Source organism: Fundulus heteroclitus, chromosome 20 (assembly GCF_011125445.2).
Source record: "Fundulus heteroclitus isolate FHET01 chromosome 20, MU-UCD_Fhet_4.1, whole genome shotgun sequence".
Taxonomy (NCBI): Eukaryota; Metazoa; Chordata; class Actinopteri; order Cyprinodontiformes; family Fundulidae; genus Fundulus; species Fundulus heteroclitus.
Window position 1 is genome coordinate 15179777 of NC_046380.1, and position 27278 is coordinate 15207054.

Genomic DNA, 27278 nt, shown 5'->3' on the forward strand with positions numbered 1-27278 from the left:
CGGTTTCTATGAACGGCACAGGAGCAGCCTCAAAACTACATTTCCGCCATCTTTGGAAGCTCCAACAGCGCTTGCATCAGCGTCGACGGTGTACGCCGGCAAAGTTAGTTCCAGAGTCGCATGTCTTCTCTCAGAGAGACATAAGCAGAGAGACAAGAAACCCAGGACTTAGCTTAGAAAGAAGAGGACCTGTCGCCGGCCCAATGGAGCTGTTTGTTGGTGAAGGCAACCCGCATTGTCTGAAGGTGTTAGCTGCACTGGAAGTGACAGGAGTTCAGTGTGGCGTTCAGTTCATCAACCACGAAGGTGAAGCGTGGCTAGCTTATTTCTTTTCTGCCTATGTTGCTATGTTCAAGTTGCACCCGCTGTATTTTGTCAAAAAATAAGAATAAGCTTTTATCTACATCTTCTCTAATTACAACTGAGCCCACTGTGACAGTGGGACAGCTGTGACTGTGTAACGACCAAGCTAGCAGTGTAACTAGCCGGCATTACTGTGTGCGCCAGTGTCAGAATGAATGAATGAATGAATGAATGAAGTTACCGAATCTGGGAAGCAGCTGGAAAACACACAGCTACTGTGTTTGTTTTGTTTTGGTATTCCTGTTCCTGCCGGGTCACATGGCCTCTTTGTGCTACTCATAATAGCAATAAAAACTGACTCTTGAGTTTACCACAGTAACACGTTTGTTGTATTTGGCTTGTTTTATTGAACATGTGGAATTATGCTCTACAGAGTTGTCTCCATATATTTGATCGTGGTAGTACATAAGAATGTATAATTAATATATAAAAAAAGTGGAAGAAGTACTTGTGGATTTGTGTTTTAACACGATCCATGGTTTGGCCAAAAGAGTCACAATCCAGTAAATTCATAAGTCAAGTGTGTCAATTTGATATATTGAAAGAAAACATTATTAGATTAAAAAAGGTTACACATATTTATATTAATATTACATGAATATGCCACTTTTGTTAAAAATTCTTACACATCCACATTTAGCAGCTATGCCTTCAAGTACTTAGCATCAGTGTGAACTTATCAGTTTGCAAATCAACCCTAGGAAGTTTTTCCAAACTTTTTTTCTTTTTAACGATACCGTTTTAACTTATTGAGGTTTGCAAGTATGTGTTTATCGTGCCGCCACAATGCTTTCATCAAGTCCAGATTGTAACCTGTCGTATGCCAATGGGTCTGTTGTTATGTAGTAATACACAAAAATATTAGTTACGCTTCCTTACATTTGTTGAAGTAGTTCTAAAAGGAAAACGCAAACATTACATCGTGTAGCAACTTGTGCAAATAGAAATAATCCTCCAAGTCATTCAGTATGAGATAAAACAAATGTTTTTGTTTACAAAAAATGTATGTGACATTTTCAGATAAATTCATGATCCTTCAAGACTAGGCTTAAAACTTTCCTGTTGGATAAATGGTTGATTTAGTTTATCCTGAACTATCTCTGTAGGTTTGCTGGAGGACATAATGACTACTTTGGCTCACCTAAAGTAGTCATTCTCCTACTACTCTCCATTTTTGCATTATTTCCTGCTATTTCAACTTTAAATTTTACATTATTTCTGTGTTTTTGCCCCCGCTTCATAGAGGCTACATCTGGCCTGCCGTTCTGTTTATCTGTGACATCGTCCTGGAGGAGGGCATCAGATAGACTGCTGCTGGGAACAACTTCATGTTCTCCTTCTAGAAATTAGACATTTGGCCCTATCTTTCAGTGTTTTTAACTTGTTTCTCTCCTAGACACGCTATTGGCTGAGCTTTTACTGTGATTAACTGTATGTGCTCTTTTTCATCATATACATTTGAAAACTGGCTCAGAGCTTTTTTGCTCAACTGTGTTTCTCTTCTAGATGAAGCCACTACAGAAGCTTGCACTCCCCTTACCCTTTTACTTTTCTTTGGCATAGAAAGTACACCTGGATCAGCGCTTCTGTGTTTTTTTTTTTTTCTATGTGTGTCTTCTTCTCTGTTGTGGCAGATGGCTGTTCACATTGACCCTGGTTCTGCTGGAGGTTTCTTCCTGTTAAAGGGGAGTTTTCCTCTCCACTGTCACCATTTGCATGCTCTGTATGAGGGATTGCTGCAAAGTCAACGACTCAATGCAGGCAACTGTCCACTGTCACTACCTGCACATCCAGGAGGAGCTACAAGTCAATGAATGCTGCAGTCAGTGACTCAACGCAATCCGCTGGGTTTCCTCAGATAGAAAACATTGGCTTTTACCCAACCTGTCTGTTTGATTTGATTGAATTGACTTTGTAAAATGCCTAGAGATGACGTGTTGTGAATTGGCGCTGTATAAATAAACTGAATTGGATATTTGCTCTAATTTCAGAGAAAGTGGTGCCTTTCCTCAGCCGTCCAGCTTTGCCAGCCCTTCTCCTGCCCAGTAGGCAGCACCTTTTCAGCCCCAACACTATTTGCAGGTGAATGGACTGCATGTAAATAGGACATTTTTGACCAATCTGTATAATCTGACTCAATCTGTATAATATGATTGAACTTGATTTTGTAAAGTGCCTTGAGATGACATGTTTCATGATTTGGCGCTATATAAATAAAATTGAATTGAATTGAATTGAATTGAATGTATATATTGAGTCTGTTGATTTTTTTTTTTGGAGATCTTTTCCCAATGTCTCAAATGCTAGATAGCGTTAATACGCCAAAAGTTATTTCCCTTATTCCTATTTTTTCCTCCTGCAGTGCAGATAGTTTGGGTTCAATTGCTGTGAGCAGAAAAAAGTTTAAATTATAACGAAGTACGCTTGAATCATAATGAACAACATGGTTGGGGGTATGGAGCTGAACTTCTGTGGCTTTTGGGTAAATAGTGCAGTGAGGAAAAACTGGAATGTTTCTATTTGTGTACTGTACATAAATATCTGGTCTCAGTTGTGTGTATTTCTTTTGTTGCTGAATGAGCTCCATGTGTTTCACAGAAGTGTTTTTATTTATTTTTCCTACACAGATACCTGTTTGAGTTAAATGGACCAGAATCCAGTAATCAGTGCAACCAGTGGCTTGAGTGGGAAGCCACAGTCCTTCAGGTGAATTACCTCCGTTGCACAAACTCCTTCTCACAGATCTCTACACGGTTATAAACTGTGAATAAACAACCTTCTGTTTTACTTTGATTTCACAGCCTGTACTGTTCAGGGCTCTTCACATGGCAGTACTTCAGGGAAAAGGATCCGAGGTGGCCAAGGTCCTTCAGGGCCCCCTAAATGTCTTGGACCAAAGTTTGGGGAAGGGCAGCACGGCATATTTAACTGGGGTACAGTATGAAGTATTTGACAGGATGTTAGTAAAACTGCTGATAGTCATTAACAAAAACACCTACTTCCTCCAAAAACCAATAGACTATCTCAGGCACAGGATCTTTCATCTCAGATGCTCTAAAGAATTCAACAGGAAGTCACTCCTGTCTGTTGCCATCAGGCTTTGTAACTCATCACTTTATATTATTGCTTTTTTTTTTCTTGTTTTATTCTTTTTTTAATGTTTGCCTATTTTGGTATCCCTTTTCTGCTTTGTACCTGGCGTCTGCTATGCAGACGTTGAAGTTCCCGGTGGGGATGAATCTGCTGATTCTCTTTTAGGGCGCCTCCAGACAGTTTTTTTGACGCTTCTTTTATATATAGTGGGGTGGAAGACAGAGCTAATAGTTGTATTTATTGTTAAATAGTCGTATTAAATGACATACATGACATAGAAATCAGGGAATAATTAAATAGATTTTTTTTTATCAAAAATTGTCCTTGTGTCTTTTGACAAATTGGAGTTTAGAGCTGGAAATTGTGTCCCTTTTGAGTTGGGTGTGTTCTGAGGAAGTTGGAAAACAGGGCTGGCATTAGCCATGATTCTATCTAATTTTCATGCAAAGTTTGAGATAACTTTTACAATGTCACAAGAAAGAAAATGCAAATTAGCCATGTTTCCATCCACTGGTTTGGAGGGAATTAACCGGGCTATGCAAAGTGTGATTTTATCAGAAGTTGACATTATACACGGCTGTGATAAACAAGAAGTATGGACAGATAGCATGGACCACACGTCTAAGAAAAAAAGGAGAGAGGTTTTCAGTAATGTGTTGCTCTCGGGCCATTTGTGATTGTTCCGTCATGTAAACCAGCATTGGAGATGTTACATGCAGGCCGGAGACGTAGAGAAAGAAATTAAATTATTTGTGCGTTGTGGGGAAATCCAGGAAACGGCTGATCAGTCGTGTGAGGCAAATGTTCGCTACGTCAGAACTTATTAGGCAAATGTGTTTCCATCGCCTGCTTTGCGCTTTTAAGTCTTTTCCCAAAAAACACCTCAAGTAAAAACTTTTCTGCTCAACGGAGGAAGTTATTTAGAATATTGCCGTTTCCATCAATCTTTTCTGATATGATACTTCAGAATAACGTTAATGGAAACATGGCTACTAAATATTAGTGGCAATAACGGTGGGTTATAAAATATTTCTTTCCTTTAAATACGCGTTATAAAACTAGAGGAACGTATTGTGTTTTTAATACATAAGATGGAAATATGTATGTGTGAATATGTGTACGTATGTAGGGAAACAAGTAGATATTATAAAGTATTATACTATCCCAGCACCTTGCCACTTAGACTTCATGGAGCATTGTAGTTGTTTCTCCAGCTAGTAGGAACCTCCATGTACAGAGAGAAGGGAGCATTAATATTGGTAAAAGATATGCATATAAGACCGGCAAGTCACGCGGGGTTAGTAGGCCGGATTAGGAAATTCCTTCTAATGTCAAGCTTTCCCATGGGGCAACGCTGCTGTTAAAGCTGTCACAGTTCTTATATACCTGTTTACAATTTATTTACCTAAATTAGACCAGTTGGTCTTAAGTTTTGGTAGTGCTTTGCGTTTATTTGATAGAACTGAGACGGTTTATTAGAACGTTTTGTGGCACCGACGCTCTTTACAGCATGTAGGGCAGTTTGCTTTACTAACCCAAAAGGCCGATAGATATATTTGAATGAACTATAAAAAAATCAATAAGTAAAAATAACCACAAGGACTTTATTCTTTTGCACTTTTATGCATATTGTTTATCTTTCATACCAATTGTGGTGCTATAGTGTCATAAAAACTAATAACAGTTTCTTCATTAATACCATTTATTTGTAGAGAAACTGACCATCGTTAAAGATTTCTTTTAATTATGATAATCTTATATTGTTCTTATCTGTATGAAATCATTAGTGTGCAGAATTGTGTGTTCATTTCTGAAATAATGTTAATTAGGTTTTGCTGTGTTTCAGGAGGCTCTTTCAGTTGCTGATGTTGTTTTATGGGGTGCGCTGCATCCCGTTTTATCCGACTCCTCTCTAGCATTGAGTAAGTTCATCTTGGTTTTACGAAACCTTTACTTTGTGACCATTTTTATTAGTTGCAATCTTCCACGTTCCTTCACTAAATCGTTGTTCCTCCCTTTATTTCCCCGCCTCCCCCCTATTCAGGTGCTCATCAGTCTGTGAAGGCTTGGTTTGACCGTGTCGCCGCCGTGCGCGGCTGTCAGTCTGCAGCTCAGAAAGTGCTGCAGGGAAAAGGCCTGGAGGCCATGAGGAGCTACATGCAGAAGCAGCCTGCACCTCAGAGCAGCCAGGGCAGAGACGCACAGCCATGCAACAGCAGCCCTGCCGAGGTATCTGCTAGATCATCACTTTGCCTTTTTTTAAAACGTCAGGTGTTTTTACTGAAACGTATAGATTTGAACGAACTTCAAAGCTAACAGTCGCTGCACCCGTGACTATGCCTTAAGAAAAATCTAAATGTCAGGTTACAGGGTTTTTTCCCCCCTTTCATGCTATAAATGTAATATAAACGGCTCAATGACGGCTGTGTAGCTTTCCTACCTATGTGGGAGAACATTTTATAAAACAGCTTCTCAGCTTGATTTCACCTTGTTTCCCAGTGAAGTAGATGGATTCACCAAGTGAGTCCTACAAGAAATAATCACTTATTGTTGTTCATATTTAAGCAGAGCAATAATAGCTGGCTTTGAAGAATATGGATTAACCTTAGATCTCATTGATGGGTTATGTTTTTTTTTTTCTACATCATCTTTATCTCCTTTTTGGGCTTAGAGTGAGGAGGGGGATCGTGTTGTTTCAGAGGAGGAGATGGAAGCAGCGGTTCTCACCTGGGGGAAGGATTTAAACGCCTGCTCTCAGGCAACAGAAAAACAACATCCAATGTAAGTGGTGTAAGCTCATATACTCAGTGTTGTTGTTTCAAGCTCGCTCATATCTCGCGGGAGAGTATGATATAACGTTATCTCGCGATGATGGCATAAAGCTGGAAAAGCATTCAGAAACTATTGGGTTTTTAAAACGTTTGTGCCCCTTTTGTCGCCAAACAGTATGCCACAAGAGGGCAAGCGGAACGTCCTCATCACCAGCGCCTTGCCTTACGTCAACAACGTTCCCCACCTGGGTAACATCATTGGCTGCGTCCTCAGCGCGGATGTCTTTTCCAGGTGGGAATTTAAATCCCGTTCTCTCTTCCACGTCTTGTGTCGCACCTCTAACCGCTGCCTACCCCTTTCCCAGATACGGCCGCCTGCGAGGGTGGAATGCGTTGTTTGTCTGCGGCACGGATGAGTACGGCACAGCCACCGAGAACAAGGCCAGAGAGGAGGGCCTGACGCCCAAGCAGATATGCGACAAGTACCACGCCGTTCACTCCAGCATCTACAAATGGTTTCAGATCGACTTTGACTTCTTCGGGAGAACCACCACGGAGAAGCAGACGGAGTAAGATTTTTTGGCTCTTTAAGGCCCTCGATCAGAAGAAAATAGTCACAGAATTTGAAAAATGTATTACAGGATTTTTATAGGAAAAGCCTTTATCACAGAACTCTTCAGCGGTAATCAAAAGCTCATTTTATGGCTCTGATCGTGACACAGGTGGATTTTTTTTTTTTTATGGAGAGTGGAAGGATCACCATACTTTGACTTATTATAAAATTACATAACGAACAATAGGATTACTGTAATGTTGTACATACTGGTGCAAAAGTTTATCCTTCTTAACCAGAAAGTTTTATTTTCCTTGTTCTTTGAGATTTTACAATATATGAAAGTTCTACATTGGTCTCTGCTGCTTGCTTTTAATTATTTATTTTAATCCTGCTCTGAAAGAGTGACATTACTGGAATTCAAAAACATTGTTTTGATTCTATGAAGTTGCAAAAAGTCAGAAACTAGGAAAGCTTGATAAAATGTATGTTCCGCGTGTGATTACACTAAAAGGCACACGAAAAAATAACTTCAGTTAACTTTATGAAATATTTAAAAAAATTCTGCTTTATGCAAGCAAACACTTTAACATATCAAATGTATTATAATCCTTGATATAATTTCCAAATGTGAAACAAATATGGGAAAATGTTCTAAATGTGGAAGATGCTTCACATGTGCTTCCCCATGACTTCCACATGTGAGACATGTTATGATGCATTATAGTTTTAACATGTGACGCACATGGGGGATAATATTCCAGATGTCAAAGGGTTTGCACCTTTGCTTCACTTATTATTGCATAATATAATTATCACAATGAAACAGGTGCATTTCACACAAATGGTAGATATCCTACATGTATTTAACATGTTAGTATGTAATATAATTACATACATGCGCAACACGTTGGGGAAATACACATCTGCAAAGGTTTCCCACATGTGCTTCCCATGTTTCTACACTATATAATGTCCACATATAAAACGTTTTACATTTCCACATGGCTTTCACTTATTATTCCATCCATCCATTATCTTCCGCTTATCCGGGGAGGCCCAGACGTCCCTCTCCCCAGCCACTTGGGCCAGCTCCTCAGGAGGAATCCCAAGGCGTTCCCAGGCCAGCCGGGAGACATAGTCCCTCCAGCGTGTCCTGGGTCTTCCCCTGGGCCTCCTCCCGGTGGGACGTGCCCGGAACACCTCACCAGGGAGGCATCCAGGAGGCATCCTGACCAGATGCCCGAGCCACCTCAACTGGCTCCTCTCGACGTGGAGGAGCAGCGGCTCTACTCTGAGTCCTCCCCGGATGACTGAGCTCCTCACCCTATCTCTAAGGGAGAGCCCAGACACACTACGGAGAAAACTCATTTCAGCCGCTTGTATCCGGGATCTCGTTCTTTCGGTCACGACCCAAAGCTAATGACCATAGATGAGGGTAGGAACGTAGATCGACCGGTAAATCGAGAGCTTCGCCTTTTGGCTCAGCTCTCTCTTCACCACAACGGATCGGTACAGCGCCCGCTTCACAGCAGACGCTGCAGCAGTCCGCCTGTCGATCTCCCGCTCCATCTTCCCCTCATTCCTGAACAAGACCCCAAGATACTTAAACTCCTCCACTAGGGGCAGCACATCATCCCCAACCCGGAGAAGGCACTCTACCCTTTTCCGGTTCAAGACCATGGTCTCAGATTTGGAGGCACTGATTTTCATCCCGGCCGCTTCGCACTCAGCTGCTAATTTATTATTGCACACTGTAATTAGCATTTGCAAAACTCGAGTGGAAACAAAGCTGGAAAGTCTTCCCACCTGTGTTTCTGCCGTTAAATCACATTAAAATGTTCCCCATATGTTTTTACAAAATATAACCCTCACATTTGTTTCACATGTTGAAACACAACACGATTGTCATGTGAAACATGTTAGAAAAGAGTTCATATCCAGAAGGTTTTCCCACACATGTCTCCAATGGTTTTTAAACGTTGAAACCTTTGGACAACATTTTACATGTGGGATGTTTTCCCACACGCGTTTCACATGTCAGCACATGATATAATTGACAGGTGGGAAACGCGTGTGGGACGAGCAATCACATATGGAAATTTACATTTTTATCAACTCTTTTAAAAAATAATTTTTTATTAAAGCAGAAAGGGAGGCTAGATCCAAATCAAGTTAATCCTATTCATTCCGCTGCTTAAAAAGCTGCAGTCTTGCTACAGATTTACATAAATGTTTGCTGCCATCTTGAACCTTTTACACTGTTTGATCAAAGGTCTCTAAAGAAGGATGGTTTGTCCAGGAATCAGAGCTCCAACTTTGTACTGGAGAAATTTCCCATGGACACCACAAGTAATCCCATGAATTTCACATGGACATTACTTGTAGATTTAGTAATGGTGTCCCAATACTGGTATCTGTATCGGTTCTGATCGCAGCGCCAAATACTCGTACTCGTACTTGTAAAAGCAACCCGATACTCTGAACCAATACTAGCTTTCCTCCTGGGCTGGGCTACACTGCAACTCAAAGGCTAGATATCACTCTATACCAGGTAGTGGTGCTATACACCCAGAGGTTTTCTGACCCTCTAAAAGAAAAAGGAGAGAAGATAACTGAAGCTCTAACCGAATTCATCGCCCTTGACGGTCAGTCCTTTTCAGTGGTCAATGATAGTTAAGTTATTTGTGATCTATAAGTACCAATTTATTAAGTACTCTGTATCGGTACTTGGATTTGGCAAGTATCTAAACTAAAGTACTCGTACTTGTACTCTGGAAAAAACCAGTGTCAGGACACCCCTAGCTGTTTTCACATATCTCACACAGGATGTTTAACATGAAATTTCTCATGTGCTTAGTCACATTCTCGTGTTTTTTTGCACATTTCTGCACATAAAATACCTGTTCTTTTCCATAAGGAAGGTGACATTTTAACCTTCAATATTATGGCTTATCACTGAAATATTACTTAAAGACAAATTTACTAGTATCAGGTTGTGTTTAAGAAATGATATTTTGTATTTGTCAGTGTTTGTATGTAACACAGACAGATGTCTTGCAAAGATTGTTTTGTTTTTTAAGATGGGAAGTGGCCTCTGTATGTGAGGTGCTGTGCTTCAGAGAAGCTTAGACCTAAATCCAAGTGCTTGTACCCCAAATATGATAACAGCGATCGAAAGTCTTGTTTTGGCCTTTGCTTTGATATAGGGCAACTTGAAAAGGCATCAAAAATCAAGCTTCTGCACCACGTTCTTAAAGAAATAAAAACAGCCCCTCAGATTAAAGACTTTTGACTTGATTCATGAGAAGTGCTGGAGGCTTAGCTCTCAGATTTTAGGTTTACCAGCCCACAACCAAACCATCGCGTCTATATCGCTTCAGCTTTAAGTTATTCCCCATCAATAACTTCAACTCCCCATTCTTGATGTTCAATTACATAAATGGCTGTATTTTTATTGCTCTTATAAATAAATTGTTTTATGTCAACATACTGGAACTATCAACATACAGGACTTAACTGTATAAGCCAGGTGTTCCTGTATTTGATTGTATTTTTCACTTTTTTTTCCTTCCACATTACTGACAATATTCAAGAACTCATCCGACCGCGGCTCTTCCTTGTTTTCAGGATCGCTCAGGATATTTTCTGGCGACTCCAGAAGAACGGGTTCCTTGTAGAAGACACGGTGGAGCAGCTTCGCTGTGAAAGCTGCCAGCGCTTCCTGGCTGACCGCTTCGTCGAAGGCACATGTCCCCACTGCAGCTATCCAGAGGCTCGCGGTGATCAGTGTGACAAGTGTGGGCGCCTCATCAACGCCGTGGAGCTCAGGGTGAGTTTGTGCCTCTGAAGTGGCTGTGGGAGGTTATGTCAAAAATGACGTTTTTCTCGATTTCTTTTCTAAAAACAAAAGCAAGGGGAAAAACATCTCATTCCTTTACTGTCACAACACTAACAATATCTTTTTCACACCTGCCACCTTCCTGTTCTTCTCTGGAGTTCCTATATTCAGTGAGGTGAATAACAAAGGATAACCATCGTCATTCCTTATTTATATTATGCAAAGAAAGTACATAAGACACGCTCTCAAAAAAGTATAGATCATATGTTAAAAAAAATAAATAAACGAAATAAATAAAAATTATCAATCACAAGAGAAAAATCCTGGTTCTTTGAAAAGCCATTGTAAGTTGGAATGTTATTCATTTATTTTTTTGGTATTTTTCACAGCTCTAGTGGCTCGCTTTTTTTATGAAAGTAGGCTGACAGGAAGGGAGGTGGAAGAGGGGGAGAGACATGCGGCAAAGGACCGCTGGTCTGATTCGAACCCGGGTCGACCGCGTCCAGGACTAAGGCCTCAGTATAAGGGTTGCGCTACCTGCTGCGCCACGAGCGCACACTGGAATGTTATTTTTATGTAATACTTTGAACTTTTAGTTATAAGAAATTAGACCCAGACTGGATCTAACAATAAGAGCAAAACTTAAGTTTCATCACTGTGGCTTTGGGTTATTTAAAACTCAAATCTCCGCTGAAAAGTGTATTTATGCTTCACTGAATAAAAACAGTTGTCAGCCGCACTGTTGCATACTGCTCTTGAGCAGCTGGATTACATTCTGGTACGGCAGCTTTACCGCAGCGGACAACTAACGCCTGTGGGGAGGGCTGAAGACAGCGGAGAAGATCAGCAGGACTCCACTGCCCTCCCTGCAGAGCATCTATCACTGCAGAGTCCACAGAGGAGCTGCCACCAGCCTCAAACACCCCACCCGCCCTCAGCATGGACTCTTCACTCCTCTCCCCTCAGGCCGGAGGTAGAGAAGTGTGAAATGCAGGACCTGCAGTTTGAAGAAGTCATTTTTCACTCTCTGCCGTTACTGCTGACAGTTCTCGCTGCTACTAATCATACTGCTGTTTTATTGGGCACTCCGTCCTCTGCTCGTTGCACGCAGCTCATTTAGAACGTTTCCACTGTAAATTTTTTTGGTATTTGTGCGTATGGCTGGTATGCCATACGCACAGAAGATATATTTAAAGTAAAGAGAAAAGAACTGACAGTTCTTTTCTCTTTACTTTATATTATTACTTCCCTCCCTGGGCTGCCACCCCTCCCTGGGCCTCCCTGGGCTGCCACCTTACCGTGGTGGAGGGGTTTGAGTGTCCCAATGACCCTAGGAGCTATGCTGTCAGGGGCTTTATGTCCCTAGTGGGGTCATCCAAGGCAGACAGGTCCTAGGTAAGGGAACAGACAAAGAGCAGCCCAAAACCCCCTTATGATGAGTACGATTAATGCCGTCGTGTTCCCTCGCCAAGATGCGGGCCACCGGTGCCCCACTCTGGAGCCAGGCCTGGAGGTGGGGCACGTTGGCGAGCGCCTGGTGGCCAGGCTTTTGCCCATAGAGCCCGGCCGGGCTTAGCCCGAAGCAGAAACATGGGTTCCCCTTCCAATGGGCTCACCACCTGTCGGATGGGCCAAAGGGGTTGGGTGCACTGTGCAATGGGTGGCAGTCGAGGGCGGGGACCTTGGCATTCCGATCCTTGGCTGCAGAAGCTGGCTCTTGGGACGTAGAATGTCGCCTCTCTGGTGGGGAAGGACCCTGAGCTAGTGTGCAAGGTTGAGAGGTTCTGACTAGAGATAGTCGGGCTCATCTCTGGAACCAGTCTTCTTGAGAGGGGCTGGACATTCTTCCACTCTGGAGTTGCCCCTGGTGAGAGGCGCCGAGCTGGGGTGGGCATACATGTTGCTCCTCAGCTTGGTGCCTGTACGTTGGGGTTTACCCCGGTGAACGAGAGGGTGGCCTCCCTCCGCATTCGTGTGGGGGGACGGGTTCTGACTGTTGTTTGTGCGTATGAGCCAACAGCAGCTTAGATTACCCACCCTTTTTGGAGTCCTTGGAGGGGGTACTGGAGAGTGCCCCTCCTGAGGACTCCCTGGTTCTAATGTGTACCGGCAGTCGAAGTGGCAGGCGGCTCGGCTGGTCGCCGAGGCAAAAACTCGGGCGTGGGAAGAGTTCGGAGAGGCCATGGAGAAAGACTTCCGTACGGCTTCGAAGCGATTCTGGTCCACTATCCGGCGTCTCAGGAGGGGGAAGCAGTGCAGTACCAACACTGTTTACAGTGGGGGTGGTGTGCTGCTGACCTCGACTCGGGACGTTGTGTTTCGGTGGGCGGAATACTTCGAAGACCTCCTTAATCCCACCAACACGTCTTCCATTGCGGAAGCAGAGCCTGAGGACTCTGGGTCGGGTTCTCCCATCTCTGGTGCTGAGGTTGCCGAGGTTGTTAAAAAGCTCCTCGGTGGCAAGGCTCCGGGGGTGGATGAGATTCGCCCTGAGTACCTTAGGGCTCTGGATGTTGTGGGGCTGTGTTGGTTAACGCGGCTCTGCAACATTGCGTGGACTTCGGGGGCAGCTCCCCTGAATTGGCAGACTGGGGTGGTGGTCCCCCTATTTAAAAAGGGGGACCGGAGGGTGTGTCCCAACTACAGAGGAATCACACTCTTAAGCCTCCCTGGTAAGGTCTATTCAGGGGTTCTGGAAAGGACGGTCCGTCGGATAGTCGAATCTCGGATTCAGGAAGAGCAGTGTGGTTTTCGTCCTGGCCGTGGAACACTGGACCAGCTCTATACCCTCAGCAGGATTCTTGAGGGGGCATGGGAGTTTGCCCAACCAGTCTACATGTGCTTTGTGGATCTGGAGAAGGCATTCGACCGTGTCCCCCGAGGGATCCTGTGGGGGGTACTCCGGGAGTATGGAGTACCAGACCCTTTAATAAGGGCTGTCAGGTCTCTGTACGACCGGTGTCAGAGTCTGGTCCGCATTGCCGGCAGTAAGTCGGACTCGTTTCCGGTGAGAGTTGGACTCCGCCAAGGTTGCCCTTTGTCAACGATTCTGTTCATAACTTTTATGGACAGAATTTCTAGGTGCAGCCAAGGTGTTGAGGGGATCCGTTTTGGTGGCCTTAGGATTGCGTCTCTGCTATTCGCGGATGACGTGGTCCTATTGGCTTCATCAGGGCGTGATCTACAGCTCTCATCTTGGGATTCCTTGGCCCAAGTGGCTGAGGAGAGGGACGTCTGGGCCTCCCTACTGAAGCTGCTACCCCCGCGATCGACCCCGGATAAGTGGAAGACAATGGATGGATGGATATTACTTCTCCTGTGTATTGGCATTCAGGGTGTAGGAGGGATTTCATTACACAAGGAAACATGTTTGTGTATATGACAATAAATGTTAAAATTAGGTCAACTTTTATTTCAAATGCATTATTTCTTGTCTTCTGTGCACTTGGAGAAATGTTTTTTGTTTTTTTATGTGGAGACATCTGTAAATTTAATAACACCATAACCTGTCATGCCTGTCATTGGAGGTTTGTTTAGTGCTCTGGAGCTATTTAGAAGGCTTTTACTTTCCCAGACGGATTAATAATCATCAATTTGGAAAACGTAGAGGACTACAATACATAGATTTGAAATGATTGTTGATTTATTCATTTTTTCCCCCCAGGAACCTCAGTGTAAAGTCTGCAGGCAGACTCCAGTAATCCGCTCCTCCAAACATCTCTTCTTGGACCTGCCAAAGGTAACGTTGCTGTTCTGGGGTTTCTAGGTTTCAGGAATCAAGACAAGAAATCAAGGTTAATGCATATACAAAAAAAACATTTAATTGTTTGTTTAGGTTAGCTATGTGGAAATATGTGGGGATGTTATTGTACAAACTGCGCTACATTTTTAAAAGCCTTACCTTAGATTTAATGAATATGTTGCCCAGGAATTCACATTTTCTTCCTTTTTTTTAAATGCAGCTGGAAAGTCAGTTGGAGCAGTGGCTGGAGAAGTCTACCAGCTCAGGAGACTGGACAGCAAACGCCAAACAGATCACTCGCTCCTGGCTAAGAGATGGACTGAAGCCGCGCTGTATCACCAGGGACCTGCTCTGGGGAACGCCAGTACCTCACCCTGACTTCAAAGAGAAGGTTTGCTCTGATTACTTACAGTAAAATACAGAAACACACTCTACTTTTCTTGGCACACTGAGCATTCTGTGTTTCTTTTTAGCCATTATTGTGTTCAGATATGTTCAGTTTGCACTTTCTGACATTTTTGCTTCATTTTCAGACGTCGGTTGTGTTTTAGGTGTTTGTTTTAGAAATGTCAAAAGCCAAAAGAGATCAATTCCTTCAACTAACAGTTATGTATTAAGCTTTGATTTGATCTAAACTATGGCTATGCAAATTATGGCAAGTAAAGATTGAAATTGAAATTGCATCTTTTGTTTACAGGAAGTGCTTAATTTTAGGTCGTTTGTTTTTTTCCTGTGTACATTTGAGCTTAATTTATTCAACTCTGAAGTCATCTTACCAACTGGTGAAGAAAGAACTTAAAACTGAGTAAAGAAGAGATTTGAAATTCTTTCACATACTTAATGTTTAGATAAATTACCTTGAAGTTCAGATTATTATGGATTATACCATGAAAAATGTATAATCAATTCTTTCCACAGATTTAAAATGTCAGCCATGGTTAATTTCTTTATCTAAACAAATGTATGCCTCTGTTCCTGTGTAGGTGTTCTATGTGTGGTTTGATGCCCCTATTGGTTATCTGTCCATTACTGCCAACTACACCAACCAATGGGAAAAGTGGTGGAAAAATCCTCATCAGGTACCAGACTCCCATTGAGGCATGCAAGCGACTAGTGCACAACCATGACACAGATATTTGTCCTCCTTTTCGCCCAGAACAGGTCCAGTTGTGCTTTATTTTTCATTTCTCCCATGTGGGCTTTTCTCTACCCTTCAGTGGAACACGATCTTACACTTCACACCATTTAAACCCTGATGTGAAACTGATAAAAATCGTTTTAATTCAGCAGAATTGCAACCGCCTTAAAGCACACACAGTTGTAAAAATAGAAACATACCGAACGTCGCAAAGAAACCCTTTCCCCTGGGATGATTAACAATACATACGAGGTTTGATTTTTGTGCTATTTGTGAAGCTGCTCCAGATTTAACCACACAGAGACTTCCGGTTGATATTTTTAAGATCTTGACTGGCATAACTTCCCCACGCATAAACCAAGAGGTGTCTGAAGAAACTGACAGGTCTGCTGACATGTTAATGTACAAGGAGACAGGACTGACCCTTACTGTGACATGCTCGCTCTCCCTTTAAGCCTCACCGATTCTTCTCATCCATCTTGTTGTAAAGCCCTGGGATTGAGGCTCTCTTATGAGAACGTGATGCCCTGCATGTGCGGGGGGGGGGGGGGGGGGGGGGGGGGGAGATGGGGTGGGTGGGTAGACCAGATAAGTCCTCTTTGAACTGGATGATCTCATGATGATCTAATATGATGTCACCCTTAAAGTGCAGCGTTGTCTCTGCCACCAGGTGGAGCTGTACAACTTCATGGCGAAGGACAATGTGCCGTTCCACAGCGTGGTGTTTCCCTGCTCCCTACTGGGAGCCCAGGACAACTACACTCTGGTCAACCACCTAGTCGCCACTGGTAGGCGCTTGTGACGACTGATCTGCTTCACCACCTGATTATTTATTCATGTGATGCCTTTTTATGTGAAGATTTAGCTGACTTCACAATAGAAAGTGTGTTTTCAGAGCTGCTTGCTAAACCTTCGCTGGGCGTTATCTCTTAATTTTTACTCTTTAATTCCACAGAATATCTGAATTACGAGGACACAAAGTTCTCCAAGAGCCGTGGTATCGGCGTGTTCGGTGACATGGCGAAGGACACGGGCATCCCCTCGGATGTATGGCGGTTCTACCTCCTGTACGTGCGTCCAGAAGGACAAGATTCAGCTTTTTCCTGGGCGGACATGGCTCTAAAGAACAACTCTGAGCTGCTCAACAATCTGGGAAACTTCATCAACAGGTAGCGGCGAAAGAGTTGAACTATGATGTCCGTTGTCTTACTAACTTTAGGTTTCACCTGTTAAAGGACAAACCTTCAGAGAGCTTCTGAATTCAGGTGACGCGTTTTCAAGTAGTCCAAAGTTAGAGAAGGTTTTCTATAAATGTGATAGACCAAAACAAAGTAGTGCTTAACTGAAATAAAAGGAAAATGATACATGGTTTTTAAATGTCCAAAGTGTTGCTGGTATATGTACTCAGCTCCTTTTAGTGATAGCCCAGACTAAAATCCAGTTGCTTTAAAAAATTATCTAATTAGCAAATGGAAAATGTGGAAAAATGTTATCTCATTATAAATTTAGCAACCCGAACACACCTTCACTGTGACACAGGGTGGTGGCAGTATCGTTCTGTGGGGGGTGCTGGACAGAACACACTGCAAAAACGGATCTAAAAATAAGTAAAATGTTATTAAAGTTACTGTATTTGTCCTTGATTTGAGCAGGTGAATAACATTATTTGCCAACGGAATGAGTATTTTGACGCCTAAAATAAGATAATTAGACATCCTGCACTTGAAATAAGATGATGGAGACGAGTTGTTCCTATTTTAAGTGCAAAAATCTTATTCAATTGGCAAATCATCTTATTTACCTGCTCAAATCAAGAACAAATACATTAATTTTAAGAACATTTTTACTTATTTTAAGTTCCGTTTTTGCAGATCTGGAAGAAAAGCAGTTAGAGGCTGTTAAAGACTGGGGCAGGGATTCAGTTCTCAGAAGCCCCAAGACCCAAAAAATTCAGCTGAAGCTACGGTGAGAGGGTTTAGCTCAAAGCGTTTTCATGTACCTGTCTCGAGCGGTCGCTGGGTGAGAGACGGTCTGCAACCCTGAACCGGGCAACATAGAGACGAACAGGACAGACTCATTCCTGAGGGCATTTTATAGAGACTAATTAACCTAATGGTCATGTTTTTAGACTGGGAGGAACACGGCGTACCCGGAGAGAACCCAGGGAGAACATATAGAGAGAGCCAAGGCTGATATTCAAAACCAAGGACCTTTTTACTGCAAGGCGACAGCGCTGCTACCTGCACCACTGTCCAACCCACTGAAAATTCCATTAATAGAAAATCAGGGTTTTGGTTGTAATGTGGCAAAAATGTGGACAACTTCGAGGGGCAAGATTTCTTTTGTCTTTCCTGTTTTACTTTAACAGTTTTCAGTCATTGCTGAGAGCAAAACTGGGGCATCGCATCTCAACTTTCTTCCCTCTCCCTACAAGGGTTTCACTCAAAGTAAATATGCAGCAATACTGTCATCAAGTCCAATTAACAACTTGTGCTGTACTCTTTGGAAAGAAGTCTGTTACATCAGTAACTGTTACAAGACGTGCACCCTCGTTTTCTAAATTTATTTGGGATGGCGTAATTTAGCCCTAATTACATCGCCTCAAATGTTTTTTAAAAGATCAGTGTTAAATCCCACTTCAAAGATATTTCTCAGCAGCATTTTTTTTTCCAGAGTACCTTGATCTTCAAAATTGGTCTCGGGCAGCAACGTTGATGTCTAATTGGTTCAAAAATATCTGGTAGATTGCATCCTGCCTTAGGTGGAAAGAGTTCTGCTAATTCAGAAAAGAGATTCTGACCTTCCCCGGATCCAATCCCTGAGTCATTACATCATTAGTGAAAGTGCGTCCGCCTTAAACCTTTCAGGTTGGGGAAGGAACGGAGTCAGGGCTGCTGTCTGATTGGTGTTCAATAAAAGCGTTAGACAAATACGTAGACAAACAAATATAGGATGTATAAAAAAAATATATATAGCTTGTATATTGACAGTTTAATTAAATAATGACAAAACCTATTTAAAGGCGTAGTTTACTGAAACTGCAGAGCTCTTGTTTTTGGTCTAAAAAGACCAGATTAGACATGTAAAATATTGAACATGATGTTGCATCAGAAAAAAAGACACATGAAACTTTAAAAAAAAAAAAAATGCCGTTCTTCAGATGAACAACTGTACAGCGAGGCGTTGTGGTAGATATGACAGCAAAATGTATAATTTATACATAAATTAGCAAGTCAAGCAGCATGTCCTTCACTAGTTTCACCCTCACCTCCTTTTTTTTTCTTTTCCCCCTCTCAGTGATTTTCTTTTTCGTTTTCCAACTCCACTATAAAAAAAAAAAGATTCTCGCAGGTTTAAATCTGTTCTGTTCTGTCTTTCAGAGCTGGTATGTTTGTGACCAAGTTCTTTGAAGGATGTGTGCCTGTGATGGAGCTACAGCAGGAGGATAAGAAGCTCCTGGCCGTGGTGGGCTGGGAGCTGCAGCAATACATCCAGCTTATGGACAAAGTCAAGTAAGACGCTTCGACAGAAATCGATAGATTTAACTGAAATTATGGGGGAAACAAAACCGTGTTTGAGCAGCAGGTTAAATAGGTGGCTACCTCTTTGTTTTGATACGTTTCACCAGGATCCGCGATGCCCTGAAACACATCCTGAACATTTCTCGCCATGGTAACCAATACATTCAAGTCAACGAGCCCTGGAAGAAAATAAAGGGCGGGGAGTCAGAAAGGTGAGAGGATGTTTTACACACACACACACACACACACACACACACACACACACACACACACACACACACACACACACAGCGGCTCTGAGAAGTCCACACGTCACTGTTAAAATCCCGGGTTTTTATAGGCAGTTTCTCACTTTTTCTGCCTATAATGTGACCTTTATCCTGTGTAATTTGACTGAAAAGCAAAGCGATCTGTCAGTTGGGAAATGTAAAAGCAAAACTGCAGCAATTTGGTTGCAAATAAATGAATACGTTACTGAATCGCCTGTTGATTCAACTTCAGCATCCCATACCATGACTTGTTAACATTTGCTCGCTCTCGCTTCCTTAAGGTTCAGATTTTTGTCAAGTTTAGCTCTGGACTCCTGCTCAACCATTTAAAAGCTTCTGGAAAAGTTTGTTTTTTGTTGATTTGGGTGTAAACTTGGACAACTGGAAAATTAAATCTCTCATCTTGAGTTTTCTAGCAGACCCCTGCAGGTTTTGAGTCAAACTGACTGTTAATCATCACAGTCTCATCACCTTTAAAACAAAAATAAATAACTGTTGACCATAATGAAGCATGTTTCACTGAGCCACTCTGTTTCTTTCCCCCAAAAATAAAGTTTGAAATTGTGGCCCAGAGTTCCAGTTTGGTTCCTTCAGACCGTAACACATTCTCCCACAAGGTTCTGGGACATTTAACTTGGTCCGATTCTTATCTTTAAAATAAAAGGCTCCTGTCTTCCACCCTCTTAGCTTTGACATGTGGAAAATAGAAAAGAACTACTACATGTTGTACATTTCTGCAGCTTTTTCATTGCCGCTGTCGACCTCATCACAGCTTCTCTGACCGTTTCCCGTCTCGTCTTTTTTTTTTGTGGAAAAACATCAGTTTTTGCCGCTGTGGTTACCACCGGTCACTCTTATTAAGATAAGGCTGTGTTAAAAATTCACTTGCCAAGCTCAAGTGTTACGCTATAAAGAGCAGAATAAGAAAAAAGGCGAATGAATCCATGCATCTTTATCAAACGGCCAATGATTAAATATTTTGAATGACTGATTTACTCCTTTAATAATTATTTTTGCAACAGTAGGAATCGTTGTCGCATTTTAGTTTTAAATAAAAGAAGCTAGATCAGATTTTCAGGTTTGAAATCGTTTGTAGCCACCATATTTGAATATTATTTTTTTTTATTCAGCGCGGTCAGACTCTCCCACCATAACTCACCCTGTGTTCACACTGGCGACGCACCTGATTAGCTGATGTGAAACGTTCGTCTCTTTCAGGCGGCGCGCCGGCACGGTGACGGGTGTCTCGGTGAACATCGCCTGCTTGCTGTCGGTGATGCTGCTGCCTTACATGCCAGCGGTCAGCCAGACCATCAGGGACCAGCTCAACGCGCCTCAGTCTTGCGTCAACGCCATGCTGCAAGGCCCCGGCACCTTCGCGTGCGCCCTGAGAGCGGGCCACCGCATCGGCGCCGTGAGTGTGACCTTGACGAACGCGAAAAACAACGAGTGGCACCTGTGCAGACACACGAAGCCGCTGTACTGTCGAAGTAGGGTGATACAATGAGAACGCAACAGTCTGTCACGATTTCAGGGCTGTTGGGGAGCGTTGCAGTTTCGTGAACACACACACAAACTCAATCACACACACACACTTTTTTGAATAACAGGATATGCGGTGTGAGGAGGCCTCCACCTGCCAGCAAACAACAAGTTTATCTCCGGCCATTTGACCCTTTGGGTCTAATTGGGGTGTCTTGTCTGTGTCTGGTGGCTTTGACCTTTACATGAAAGTTAGGAGACATCACCGAAGACAGGACCACGCAAAGCTTAAATAGACACTGCGCTGCTCTGGTGCAGTTTCATTAAGTGTGACTAAAACTTTTAAAAAAATCTCAAAGGAAATTATTTACTTTCTTGCGTAATCCCCTTTATTCAAAGATGAGCTACGCTAGCCTTGGGCTGAATCGACTTTTCTTCTTCTTCTTCTTCTTTTTTTTTATTCCTGCATATCTATCCGTTTAATCACTGCCTGCTTCCCAACCCGTTTCTTTTTTCCCCAGGTCAGTCCGTTATTCCAGAAACTGGAGGCGGATCAGATCGAGGCTTTGAAGAAGAGGTTTGGCGGACAGCAGGTAATTTGATGTTTACGACGCGTAATGGTCTGTCTGGTCATGTGTCGACGGTAGATTCATCCTCGTTTCTGAAAAGCGAAATAGGAAGATATAACGTGTCGCTGTTCAGACTGTCCGGCTTGTCATCGCGGATTAGAATTCACTCTTAATCGGAGCGACTGTTTGTTAAAAAACAAGATGTAGAGAACATGTTTCCCCGAATGCATAAATGATGTATGGTGTATCCGTCATATAGATAAAAAAAATAATCCCTCTCTAATCCTTGCCTCCAGCCTGAAGACGAGCCATCTAATAAGAAGGTATTGAGTGGCGTTTGTTTGCGAGGAGTGGGTCCACACTGGTGCTGCTTGTCAGTGTAGATTAACGAATGCCCTCACTAACACTAGCAGCTAATTTAATGTCTTGAAATTTTGATTATTATTATTTTTTTGTTTTTTTTTTTTTGCTCGTCCTGGTTTTTATTCGCCGCCAGCTATTTTAGAACTTACAGAATCTCACCGCCGCTTTGAGTGTTTAGACAAAGAAACAAAGAAATCAGAAGAAGTGACCACTGAAACGTCCGCTGCACGTCTTCGTCTGTTTGCACCAGGTTCAGATTGGCGCCAGCACCCAGCCCGCTGCTGTTCCCGCTCCCGCCGCCGTCGCCCAGGTCCAGGCGGCGGTCGGATCGGACCCGGAGAAAGCCAAGCAGCTCGCCAAAGCCGTAGCCGAGCAGGTCAGAGCGCTAGCGTTCAGCGAGATCTTCCTGATCCATCAAATTCAAATGGGACTGGTAGTCTGTCGTTAGTCGGATAGAAAATATCCGGAAATAGAAAATTTCAGTGTTTTTACACTTGAACTTTTTGTTGGTAATTGTGTTTTTCTATCTTGATTATATAGCAAGCAAGTTCTACTTTTTAATGTTAAAAATACCATTTAGCAAATTCAACACAGCGGCATCCGATTGGTATTTCTGTTTTGGAACGTTTTCTGCGCAGACAAGTTTGTTTCCTAATTGCCGTTATAAAATTTATTTCCTTTTTTTTCTCTATTGGAAATAAATTCCCACCTTACGATATTTTTGAATATTTTCTAAACCCGTTATTTTAATCAAATTTTTTTTTTGTTCTTGCGGAAATGTGATTGTTTTCTCTTTTTTGTTTTTCATTACAGGGCGAGAAGGTTCGAGCGCTCAAATCTCAGAAAGCAGAGAAGGCTGTAATCGCAGGAGAGGTGGCAAAACTTTTAGACCTTAAGAAACAACTGGCTCTTGCTGAAGGGAAGAACCCTGAGCCTGCAACTCAGAAGGGCAAGAAGAAGTGAGGGAGGAAAAATGGGAAGAAAAAAAAGGAAAGCAAAATAAAGGTTAGTCAGAGGAAGGGAAGGCAAGAGTGGAGAATGGAAACAAGATGTACAGATGAAGGCATTAGCTTAAGGCGAAGCCGTGACGGGATCTAAGACAATGTGGTGTTGGCACCGAGGACTAATGAAATGCTGGATTGGCCGACGGGGAAATGAAAACACACAAAGAGACAGTCAAATGAAGACAGATACAGAAAAGAGGGATTTCTCCAAATCCCCACACCAAAAGAAACTGATTTTATACTCTCCCTGTGTTACAGTCAGCATATGATATTAGCATTTGGAAGCTGCATCACTATGTCTGAAGATGGTTTTTATATCCTCTGGAATTTTTTTTTTCTTTTTGCTACAAATACCTATTTGGATCCATAAAATAAACTGATTAAGCAAAAAAAAAAAAAATACTTTTGGTTACCTTAGTTTGTGCTTTTCCTATTCAAACGAAATAAGGTTTAGAAAAAAAGAACACAAGTATATTTTTAAATTTTTATTGCATAATTTCAACTACAGTAAAGAAAAAAAAAACAATCATTTGATGCCATGAGTGACAAGATCCATGCATATTTAATAACGTTGTTTTTTTTAACTACAATGAGAAATAAACCGTATGTTGGAATAATACAGCACAAGCCATAACAGTACAATTGTATTTACGTGTATATTACAGTTCATATAAAAATAGTAAATCCGGTTAGAGGAACTTTTAACAATTCTGCCACAGGTTCCCATAATAGAAAAGGTCAGCATGAAAAGTATAAGCAGGTTACTTGTTTTATCTAAATACAGGAACAAACTAGCCATTGGTTATACAAAAGGTTTTGTTTTTTTTTTTGCTTTTTTTTTTTTAAAAAGGTATGAATTTCCTTTTTAAAAACCACAACAACAAACTTTCATACTCACACTGCACTGGGCACTTTCAAAACTTTCCTGAGCTCCGAAACTCTCCAAAAATTTGGGGCAAATAATCTCTGTGAGCCTGATTGTAGCCCTTAAAAGTTGGGAGTCACAGTTTATTGCAATACGGTGGGAATAAGGTGACACTGATGTTCTCTCCAGCTAAAACACCTCTAAGTTATACAGACAAATCAGCACCTGTTCCATTCACGTTTCTTCCATTTCATGGAACTTATTTTGCATTCCTTAAAGTGACATTCATTGAATCCGCTGCATGATTTGCACTTCAAGCTTTCTTTCCTCATTCACACATGCCGTTTCTTTTGATTTGCCGCAATGCTGCTGCAGCCCATTCTCGCTGTACCCTCTAGTCTTGACTTTCATTACTTTCCTCACTTATCTTTTCCCAAAAAAAAAGCCCATCACTTATAAAAAAAATTCTTTGGTTTCCATTCTTCTGCAAACATTTCCTAACCACCGCCCCACACCTTTCCCCACCATTGCTTTTTTTCTGATTGTACAGGACCCGTTTCTTCTCTCTTCCCTGACCTCCATCCTGTCTCTCTTGCCTTCATTTCCTGGTGTTGACCAGCCTCTCGATCAGAGCTCTCCGTGTCCTCTGTACCTCCTCTCCCAGCCTCTCGATCTCCGCCTTCAGACGCTCGTTCTGCTCCGTCAGCTCTTGCACCTTTCGCTCGTTCTCCTGCTCTCTCTCTTTGCGACTCTTTTTGGTAGACGAGAAAGACGAGCGCTGCATGGAAGAGGAGAAGGAGGACAAGGCACCGTTGGCCCTCTCGCTGGTGGTCCTCTTGCGCTTTCCCAAACGGGAGGACGAATAGCCCGAGGGCGAGGAGACGGGTGAGGAGGGAGGGGAGCAATTTTGGGATGGCGACTGGGAAGCTGAAGAAGAGCAGTATGGAGAATCTGGCACGCAGGGCAGCTCCTCCTCGCTGGCTGAGGGAGATGCAGGATGGGCGTTATTTGCAGGGTGGTGCTGATGGTAATAATAGCCACTGCTGATCACCGCTCCGCTCGGATCCACCATTCCCACGCCTCCTTCGCTCAGCAATTCGAAGAACTCCGGAGGCAGCAAGTCGCTGCCGCCTCCTGTTGAGCTATCTGCATTTCTCTCCGTCTCAGCCTCCACCTGCCGCTCCTCTACAACAGCTGGACTCATGCAGGAGGACGAGGACGAAGAAGAAGAGGAGGACGACGACGAAGAGGTGTGATGCAGAGGCTGGGCGGTGTGGATCTCCTCCGTTGTCCTCTGGACACCTTCAGCCCACGTCTGGTTGCCGTCAGTCAACCACGTCAGAGAACAGCTCTCAAGAACATCCAGAAACTCTGGCTCCTTCTGGAACCACAATGCGGGGGAAAGTCATATGTCACAAACTTCCAACGACAACAACAGAGAAGGAAATATGCAAGGCTACATTAAAACACATAGTCGCCAGGAATAATGTCTCCAAAACTACTGACCTCGGTGCATGTGGGGGCACGTGCCATTTTTGCCCCTCCCGTGTCGGAGCCCAGAATATCCTGCAGGTCCTCATACCACGCCTCCAACTCTGCACCATACAACGGCCCTACTCCAGGGGGGTACGGCGGGGGCAGGTGTAGCCACTCGGCAGTCATCTCGCCAGTCAGTCTCAACACACAGATACTCGGCCACACGGTTTACACTGGACCTGGAGGGGCGAGGGAAGGCGCGGAGGGTTAGAAAGCAAAACAAGTGAAAGGGAGGGACACAGCAGCTGCACATTAGGTAACTGACATGTTAAAAATAAAAAAAAGAAACATCCGCAACTTGATTTCAGTCACAATTGTTCTGCAAAAAGTTTAATTCCAAGTGCTGCTCTGTAGTAAATCTGCTTTTAGCGAACCAGGCTAGACAGAAATCAGCATATTGTGTAAACCACCTAAACTGTGAACTGGTAACAATGACTTTTGAAGAAAACGCAGTGCTACACACAATTCTGATGCTTTAAATTAACAACACTGTTCAGGTACTTGACAAAATAATAAAAAACTACCACAAGAAAATCTTAAGCATCAAACATGATCATAGGTGGATTTAGTTTACCTTTAGAAAGTCTCTGTCAATCAAGTCTGACAATTAGTTGGAGGCAGCTTATCCCAATAATTCTGAAACAAAATCAATGTAAAAGGGTTAGATTAAAGAAAACTTTTCATATTATATATATATATATATATATATATATATATATATATATATATATATATATATATATATATATATATACAGAAAAAGGATGGAATATTTGATATAATAGGGATTTCAGCGTAAAACAGCACAGGCTCAGACTGGAAGCAAAAAGGTGTCTGAAATCAATTGTTTGATTGAAAAGAATTAAAATATGAAAAAGGCTATAATACCAATAACGTATATTCCAATAACGTTCATGGGCATTGTGAAAGAAAACCCACTTGTAATAATTCTTTTTCACAGCTGTTGTAAACAAAGACCATAACTGCTCTCCACTGCGCCCCCTGCTTTTTCGCGCTCTGAAATACATTTTCAGGTGGATAAACAAGTGGTTTGAGGAGACAAGGATGCGCTGGAATCTGTGCAGGTATGACGGGCAGCCCCGTTTTTCACCTCACATCTGTCTTTTCTTTTGAAACTGCTAAAGAAAAGCGACCATGATGGATCCGATGTTTAAAGCCGGTTATAGCAATACAATTTTTTGATGTAGACCATGAAGAACTGAAGTTGTTATTCATTATGGGTGAAACAATCATGGGTGGGTTTTTTTTATATTATATAATGAAACCCCTTTCATTTTGGTTTCTGTTGCACGTTTTTAGAGCACAAGTCTGGTTCTTATGAATGAAGTGTCACCTAGACAAATGAATCCCAGATGAAGCTGTTTCTCCTCTTTTTTTAGTTGAGATGCATGTCAACTGTAATCCAAGACAATTACGTCATGGAAATCAAAAAGTCCAGCAGGAGAAACAAAAGGAAAAGGAAAGGAGTGGGGTTGGCAAAACGACAAGTTAATACAAACATCTGTCGTTACAGTTGAAAGCTCGGTTTCTACATTCAGACGCTTTTGAATAAACAAACCGCACATTAAAACAAAAGGTGTTTCACTTTGGCTAAGGAGTCCGACGTCAATGTGACAGACGGGACGATATTTTTGCGAAATATCGATCTTAACGAGGCGTAATAACTAATTCACCACGTATAGTCGACCATCCCGAAATTAAGTCGCTATTTTTTTGCACACAAGTTACGTTGAAAGTTGGAGCTCGACAACTTGACAGTCGAATACAACGCTTAAAACAGCTCTACTGATAATGACAGATGAAGACAACTGTTATTCTAAAAATGGCACCGGGGGTATCAGCCAAAAAAAAAAAAAAAAAAACACACACACATTTTTTCTTCTTTCCACCACACTAAGACGACTTGACTACAACAACTTCACACAAAAAAAACAGCAACGGTGAACAACGGCCGCCGCTTACCCTTTTTCTTCTATTCGCTCGCCTTCTCGACTGTCTTGAACTCGACTGTAGATATTTTAGTAAAAATTGGTGATAGCTCATGTTAACCATTGTTCAGTCTTGATGGCTGAATGTGATTTTACGGAAACTCCCGGCGGTGTTTTTATATAGAGGGGGGCAGCCAACCAAACTATGCATGGGAAGTT

General features: G+C 42.4%; 2 protein-coding genes across 3 annotated transcripts; one reads left to right on the top strand and one right to left on the bottom strand.

The window, feature by feature from the left end:
- Nucleotides 1–52: 52 nt before the first annotated feature.
- Nucleotides 53–24007, top strand: mars1 (methionyl-tRNA synthetase 1). 2 transcript variants are annotated; one of them, XM_012869331.3, is made up of 22 exons: nucleotides 53–306; nucleotides 2355–2445; nucleotides 2991–3069; nucleotides 3165–3296; nucleotides 5303–5378; nucleotides 5501–5685; nucleotides 6128–6237; nucleotides 6403–6519; nucleotides 6593–6796; nucleotides 10411–10612; nucleotides 14286–14360; nucleotides 14584–14754; nucleotides 15347–15442; nucleotides 16172–16289; nucleotides 16457–16670; nucleotides 18882–19013; nucleotides 19130–19234; nucleotides 20510–20705; nucleotides 21295–21366; nucleotides 21639–21665; nucleotides 21956–22081; nucleotides 22519–24007. In XM_012869331.3, exons 1-22 carry the CDS (start codon nucleotides 204–206, stop codon nucleotides 22666–22668), a joined length of 2781 nt encoding a protein of 926 aa, XP_012724785.2. In that variant the 5' UTR covers nucleotides 53–203; the 3' UTR covers nucleotides 22669–24007. The 2 variants fall into 2 exon arrangements, with proteins under 2 accessions (XP_012724785.2, XP_012724786.2); XM_012869332.3 differs by lacking the exon at nucleotides 21639–21665.
- On the bottom strand, nucleotides 23542–27278 carry ddit3 (DNA-damage-inducible transcript 3). The gene is made up of 4 exons (XM_012869357.3): nucleotides 27094–27278; nucleotides 25685–25746; nucleotides 25081–25289; nucleotides 23542–24955 (listed from the first exon to the last, which is right to left on the bottom strand). The coding sequence occupies exons 3-4, from the start codon at nucleotides 25234–25236 to the stop codon at nucleotides 24173–24175; spliced, it is 939 nt and encodes a 312-aa protein (XP_012724811.2). The 5' UTR covers nucleotides 25237–25289; nucleotides 25685–25746; nucleotides 27094–27278; the 3' UTR covers nucleotides 23542–24172.

What these genes read in the sequence shown, in the direction of transcription:
- ddit3 (XM_012869357.3), bottom strand. Translation starts at nt 25,236, where the DNA reads ATGACTGCCGAGTGGCTACACCTGCCCCCGCCGTACCCCCCTGGAGTA. An exon ending in GTGCCCCCACATGCACCGAG is followed by an intron (nt 24,956 to 25,080) that starts GTCAGTAGTTTT and finishes TTGTGGTTCCAG; the next exon opens with AAGGAGCCAGAGTTTCTGGA.
- mars1 (XM_012869331.3), top strand. Translation starts at nt 204, where the DNA reads ATGGAGCTGTTTGTTGGTGAAGGCAACCCGCATTGTCTGAAGGTGTTA. An exon ending in GGTGGAAAAATCCTCATCAG is followed by an intron (nt 15,443 to 16,171) that starts GTACCAGACTCC and finishes CTCTGCCACCAG; the next exon opens with GTGGAGCTGTACAACTTCAT. An exon ending in CAGCTTATGGACAAAGTCAA is followed by an intron (nt 19,014 to 19,129) that starts GTAAGACGCTTC and finishes ACGTTTCACCAG; the next exon opens with GATCCGCGATGCCCTGAAAC.